Below are 7,382 nucleotides of genomic sequence, written 5' to 3'. Positions count from 1 at the left end.
TGAATTTTCACGTTTGACGTTTAAAATTTCCAGCAATAAATATCCATTCTGCTCAACGCAATCTAATTTGACAAATATCATGCCACATTACGCAGCACCAGTGCTCTCTTGGTCATTTCACCGTGGGGTTTTTGTTTTTTGCACACAAATATCAAAACTGTTTAATGGTTTGTAATTGATCTATTTCAGTGTAGCAGATTGTATCATGTAAATAGCGCCGTATTGTTCAACATGATGGACAGTTATAAAATAAATTTTAAAATTAGATTGAATCACATCATGCCGAATGCAAGCTACTGTCCTTCGCACAGGTTCTGCTGTTGGATACGGTGTAATTGTACCTTCAGAATCCTCTGCACAGGTTCTCCTGTTGGATACGGTGTAATTGTATCTTCAGAATCAGTGTATCTATTCATATATAATTTGCTTGCCCCTTGGGTTGAAAAAAATACTATTACTGTATAAATTGATTTTGTGTAATTTTATCTTCACTCACTGCTTACATATGCTTTGAAAACATACGAGGAAAAATGTCAAGATAAATGTGAATAATTTGTCATGCAGCTACTACATCTGTTCTAATTTTAAAAAATCATCTAAACTTAAATGCTCCATTTAATTTGAGTTTAGTTACCCGATATTTACAGTAAAATCCCACAGACTGGCTTTCAGTCGTTTATATTGTGTCTGGTTTTCTGCTTTTCTAGATGCAGTTACAATCAACATCATATTTGGTAATGTTAGATCTTTTCATTTCTTCGTTGCTGTCATTTATGACCCGTATTATCTTATTTTGTATTAATTTAAGACCATTTAATTGTAATAGAAAATTAAGGGCTCGTCTGGAATCTGTATCTCTGCAAACTATTTAAGAGATATAAAATTACTTTTGAAACTTAAATATTTGTAGCACACGATGTTTTGATTTCATATATTTGAAAAATATTTAGCGAAATCAAGAACCTTTTAATGTGTCATCTACAGTGGAGAACTTAATTTTAAATCCTACTCAGGAATGGTTAAAGTCCTTAAAAAGGACGAATTGTTTGAACTTTTACCAGAAAATGCGAGCTTTCTTAAGCAAAGGCTTCATTCATAAAGAAAGTTAAATAGAAAATGTTGGTTCAATATTTGGTGTAAATTTATTTTGTGACAAAAATGGTTTTAGTTTTACTAGTAAGTATTAGTAAATTAGTAAACACCCAGTTTGAAATAGAATGATTTAGTTTCAAAAGAAATAAAGGAATTCAAGGTTTAGAAATTCAGAGAGAGTAAAGACCTGCCCTTATTATAACTCAGAATGTTCTATAAATGCACTTTTGACCCTCGTATTTGTCCTCATATTCCGTCTTAGGTTTTTATATTAACGATGTATAAATCAGAATTATTTGTTCCTGCATTTCCATCTATAGTGGAATCAGCTTTTCAGTTGTGTTCAATTATGAATTGAGAGGATTTATTTATTCAAATTATTCATGGAACTTACAAAGTGCTTTTTAATACCTTTGGACTAAATTACTATTTCGGGATTTTTGTGAATTTATTTAAAGTCAGTTTAGATCATATAACTGCGGTGAACCAAAACTGTTGGAACATCAGTATATTCATTATTTATTATTCGTTCGGAATAAATAATACCTTTGGACTTACTGTAACTACCTTTAAAATGTACACTTTGTATTCTATGGAAATAAATTATTTGCTGAAGTTAACAAAACTTAAACTATCTTGAAAATGGACACTTTGTATTCTCTGGAAATAAATTATTTGCTGAAGTTTACAAAACTTATTGTTCGCTCTTTTCTGTTAATTTGGTTTAAGACCATACAGCCGTAACACGCATATTGGGACAATTTCTGCACTGTAACAGCGTTTTCAATATGTACCATTTTTTTATTACCTCTGATGCTTTAGAGTTACCTCCGTTTAACGCAATTTATTTCCTTTACCACAGATGTTAGGTTTTTGAAACTCGCTATCTTTTAAAACCTCAGAGTCTTCGTGCTTCTTAATACCTTTACATACGTATTGTGCTTCCTCCGTTTCCGACGAGAGCTTACTTTTGGAATATCATCTTTGTAGGAACAGCGTGTCGATGACATTTATTTTAAATGCATACTATTTTCATCTGGCACTCAACTGTTACGCTAGTCATCACGTTCATTTCGTTTCACATATACATACTTTTGCCGTTCATTTATCTAGTTAATGAAATCCTCTCCACTTTGCATATATCAGTTGGTGTGCGTGTATAAATAATTCGACTTCGTAAAGCATGCGCCCATCCCCCCTCCCATATTTTCTTCCTCAAAATTGTAGAGTTTGTGAACGACTGGATCGATTAACATTATTGCCGTACTTAAAATATGCCCTCTCTAAAGTCAGAAACTATCTTTTTTTATATAAAAAAATATCGTTTTAATGCATGTATTCCAAATTAATGATTTCTCACAAAACCGAATAGGTTAACTGAAACCTTTGATCTCTATTCTAGCTTTGATTGACGTTATGTCTTTCGGTCTGTGACGAGTGTTACTGCAACCATCGATTAAATTTGGCGAAACGTGAGCCCATTTTCTGGTTTCATTCTTAGAGTAATACTTCCAATTTGTAGCCTTGAAAACTTAGTTAAAACTTTCCACTACATATGTTTTTCTATTTGACGATTTCTCTAAAAGCATCCTGACCTTTTTCATTTATGTTGAAACTTTTCAGCCGAAAAATGTTTCGAGAAAAGAAATATCACTCAAAATATATTTGCTTCCCTGGTTGTATTTTCATCTGCATGCAAGTCATCAATATCCGCCTTCATCTCGTAATCCATAGGACTCATAAGCTCTTTAGTATGTAAATCTTTAATTCGCTTACTTTTGTCATTTGTAAGTAGACCGCTCAGTTGTCCATTCTTTCAATTTAGTGATTTTGTTGTTGTTGTTGTTGTTGTTGCATGTCCTATTTTATTTTGTTTACTTTTATCAAGAATTCCAAATAGATTTATTCAAGCAAAAACGACTCCCCTCAGGTACTTTTTTTTTATAAAAGAGGAATAACTTACCTACTTAAAAACAAATTTCTCTCAAAATTTATTTCATTGTTGTTAGAGGATTTTCCCTCCTTTAATTCAACTGTGAATAAAGTGATTCAGTTTGAAATGAATTGAACCTCGGTTACCGTTGTTATGTTGAACCTGTATCTGATCCATTTAAAGCTTGGTGTACGACGTGTGTGTAAATATTGTGACATTACAAATGTAAACATTACATTGTTAAAACTCTGTTTACATATATGAATGAAGGTATTTTTACAACTGTTGCAATCAATAATAAATACAAACTACTAGAAATATAATTACTGATAACAAAATTACAAAGAACATTTGTAACTTCGATACACTTTGGAATCAGTTTTGTTTGCAGATAATATTTTTAATTAAAAGCTTCGCACACCCAGCCAGTAATTACTTTTACAACTTTAAAAAAGCAATAACAGTCCACTTATAAAATATCGAGAACGATTTTAAATATTGAAAAATGTCAAGCTATGTTTGTAATTTTAATAAATGTAGTCATATTGGGTGAAAATGGTCGCTTTTGCCAATGGTGGTAATCGGGAAGTACCGGAAGTAGCGGCGAGCAGCTGATATGTATATTACGGTATCTGCCGCCGATAATTTAGAGTTAGTTTAGGTTGATAACAATATTTTGCACAATGCGTTCTCAGATGAACCTGACAGAGAGGGAGAGACCAGGTACTTTGACGCTGAAATCTTCTAATGAAATTAAAAACACAGATAGTCATGTCAAGATTCAAGGAATGGTTAGAAATGCCCCCAGTGTTCCAAGAAAACTTAACTCCTATATAATTAAACCTTTAAATTGGTTCCTAACTGGTTATTTTAATGAAACCGGATCATTCGTACTATGCTCGAGATAATCTTATTAGTTACAGCACAGCGGCTGAGAGATAATTAAAAGACGGTAATTACAGCATTGGATCTTCAAATGCGTTTGCTAATTGCCACAAAGTTCTGAATTCTGGGCACAACGACCTTAGACAAATATACATTTAAGGAGCAAGTTTTAGTGGATGAACTCTAAATTTATCTATTAATATTTTTGGGGGAAACAATTCTTTCAGTAAATCAGAGGATAAAACAGAGAAACATTTGCAACATAAATGTAGACGTATCTCAGAGAGCAGCAGTTGTTTTGACTATGACGTACGTTTAGAAGAATTACATGTTGTTACAATTTGGCGAAACTTTTTCACCAATGGGGCACATACAGGGAATGGTATATTTGTTTACATTTTAAATTACTGAAACTATTAAAGTAGAAAATAAAGAACAATATTGGTTCGAATTTTCTTGTTAAAAATATCCAAATATCAAATTATTAAAACTCTATTTCTAGTTAGAAGAGACCAAATCTTTGTTTTGTTAAAGCTATATCCTTAAATTATCAACTTTAAGTTCAACGAAGTTGTAATGAAAACATCAAACAGAAAGATTGAAAGTATTGTATATTAGTGAGCTTTCTTTATGAATGCATTTAACTGAAGTTATTCTGTGAAATTTGCTCCAAAATTATTTGAAAGTAGAGCGTGTATATTTAGTAATTAAGGTGTATAAAAAAGTGTCACTTACTGGTCCAAAACAATGTTCCATTGGATAAGTAACGAAAATTTATCTTGCCCGTGGCTACAGTTTAAATCCATTTATATGTCCCATACGAGATTGTTTTTAAAAATTTAAAGGAATGCAGACAGGTCGATGACATGGTTTTACAGTTTCTATCTTGGCCTACTTCCAGTTATGTAAATCACAAGGGGATTTTTCAGATGGCTGTACAATATCTTTCATAAACGCTAAATGCCTGATTAATTTTCTTAAATATGTACAAGGCAAAATATTTAAAAGAATATGTGACTGAAAAGGGGAGGTGCAATAAATACAAAACCCATACAAGCATGTTGTTCTGTGTTTAAAGTAGGATCATCGTTTGATACTGCGTAGGAACATACGTCTCGTCCTGACGGCCTCAACATATTCGTATGCCGTATCATTCTCGTTATTTTCGCCCACTCGGAACAACACATATGTCGTGTTTTATGTAAGTATATGGTCTTGACTCGGCCAAATTTTAATCCCTCATGATAAGGTCTCTTAAAATGGAGACGTGCTGACAAAAATACGAACTGATGAAATTTGTGGTTGGATTCTATAAAAGCGCTCTTGAGCATCAGACTTCAGTTGAAACCAACTAGTCATGTACATATATTCTCCCAGCAGTACTTGTAAAAGTACTGCACCGCAAGCGTGAAATGGCTTCATTAAATAACTGATCTCTAAGCATTCCCATCCGCTTTGGTGTTATTGTTTATGTACACATGTGAAGAAATAAATCTGGCATTGTTTCTGTTTCCAATAGTTATATTCTCTACAACTATTCGCTAAGATACGACTTTCTTGGCGTTGAACGATGTTTGCTAGTTTTATCAGAGGGTAAAATATCTGGGAAGTGGTTCGTCCCATTTGGGGCTGATCCGTGAATCAACCACGACATTACATACTCCTTAGAAGACATGTGCTTTGGAAGAGCGGGTCTTTTACGCACTTGGACATTTTCGGACTCTCTCCCTTCCTTGTCTGTTGGAATTTCTACAACAGTTTTACGCACAGTTATGTTCATTCCATGACTCGAATCTCTATACAGAGAAACAGGTTGCACAGATGATTGCTTCATTTTACTAGAGCCTGGCACCTTTCCGCAATGATGATTGGTAGAAAAGTTTAAGTCCGTCTTCCGGTTTCCTTTTGTATGAATTTGACATGGCGAAGCACGTATTTCCGGAAGAATACTACTTGGTTCAACCTTTGCACAATTTGCCTTCGCTACAGTGTCAATGATATCGTCTGGAAAGTTCAAGTCGTCGTCACAAGAATCCATGCTCCTGGAAATATAACGTAATTTATAATATGCATTCAACGAGATTAATTTATAACATGCATTCAACGAGATTAATTTATAATATGCACTCAACGAGATTAATTTATAACATGCATTCAACGAGATTAATTTATAACAATCATTCAACGAGATTAATTTAAAATATGTATTCAACAAGATTAATTTATAATATGCATTCAAAGAGATTAATTTATAACATGCATTCAACAAGATTAATTTATAACATGGATTCAACGAGATCAATTTATAATATACATTCAACGAGATTAATTTATAACATGCATTCAACGAGATTAATTTATAACTTTCATTCAACGAGAACAATACAGTGCTGAAGACATGATTCATGGGTTGAATAGAAAGTAACACACAACGTAACTCCTCTATGCTTAACGGGCAGGTGATCAAATCGGTGAGAATTCAGAGGCACTTTGTAAATTCTTCAGTATTCCATGTTCGAAAGTATCTGTCAAAGATATGCGCTGCACGTGAATACATAACATACCATACACTGGATAGGTTCAGTATCCCAGATGTCTCTATTTCTGGTAAATTGTCCCACCAATAAAACCTGCGTTTTGCAAATATATACACAAGAGTGTCCTTGGGCGAAAAACTGGAGCAATGTTCTTGACCAAAGTGCAATGTTATTGTGGTTATTTTCATTCTAACGCCAAGAACCATGTTCGAGCAAAATCAAGAATTAAGTTCTCAGGTTGAGAACCCACCCCAGCATTGACCCACCATGGTTTTCTTGGTGGCGGGCTGCGTGTTTTTCCCAAATCAGCTCGAGCTGTTAGGGCTAATACACTCAGGAATAATAAATAAACTATGAAAACATATTATTATTTGATGTCACCACAGACCAGATCGCTCAAATACGGCAGGCAATGCGATGGGTGTCGTTTACCCGCGGACATGGATTCTAATCTCCATAGAGTATGAATTAAAAAAATTCTAACCTGTATGATAGTATTATTTGTATTACAATTGTAAATTTGCCTACTATTATCAAGCATTCTTCTATAGGAACCCAGGGATAGCACTTTCCGTTCTGTATAGTGTATATTTATAACTCTCTCTCTCTCTCTCTCTGACCGCTCCAGTGTCCTAGTGGTTAGAGCGTCCGCCTCGGTTGCGGGAGGTCGTGGGTTCAATCCCCGGCCGAGTCATACCAAAGACTTACAAAAATGGTACTAACAGCTGCCTCGCTTGGCGCTCAGCATTAAGAGGTTAGTGTTAGGACTGGTCGGCTTGGTGTCAGGATAATGTGATTGGGTGGGACATCATGCTACACGTCTGTGGCATGATGCCACAGTGATAGACATCACTATAAACTGCCACACTGAAGACATCGTGGCGATATGACTGAAAAATTGTTAGCTACGTTAAAAATCTATGTCACACACACTC

The 7,382-nt window shown here is 34.2% G+C and overlaps 1 protein-coding gene across 1 annotated transcript in view; it reads right to left on the bottom strand.

The window, feature by feature from the left end:
• Positions 1-3,018: 3,018 nt before the first annotated feature.
• LOC149808014 (uncharacterized) overlaps positions 3,019-7,382 on the bottom strand; it is a 39,732-nt gene continuing 35,368 nt past the window's right edge. The window contains exon 2 of the mRNA XM_089972524.1: positions 3,019-5,952. Coding sequence (XP_089828650.1) covers positions 5,445-5,952 — 508 coding nt within the window. The 3' untranslated portion in view covers positions 3,019-5,444. The remainder of the gene's footprint in view (positions 5,953-7,382) is intronic.

Source organism: Sinohyriopsis cumingii, chromosome 1, assembly GCF_028554795.1.
Source record: "Sinohyriopsis cumingii isolate HCF-2022 chromosome 1, ASM2855479v2, whole genome shotgun sequence".
NCBI lineage: Eukaryota > Metazoa > Mollusca > Bivalvia > Unionida > Unionidae > Sinohyriopsis > Sinohyriopsis cumingii.
Note: the sequence above shows the minus strand (reverse complement) of the source record. Positions and strands in the feature narration are given on the sequence as shown.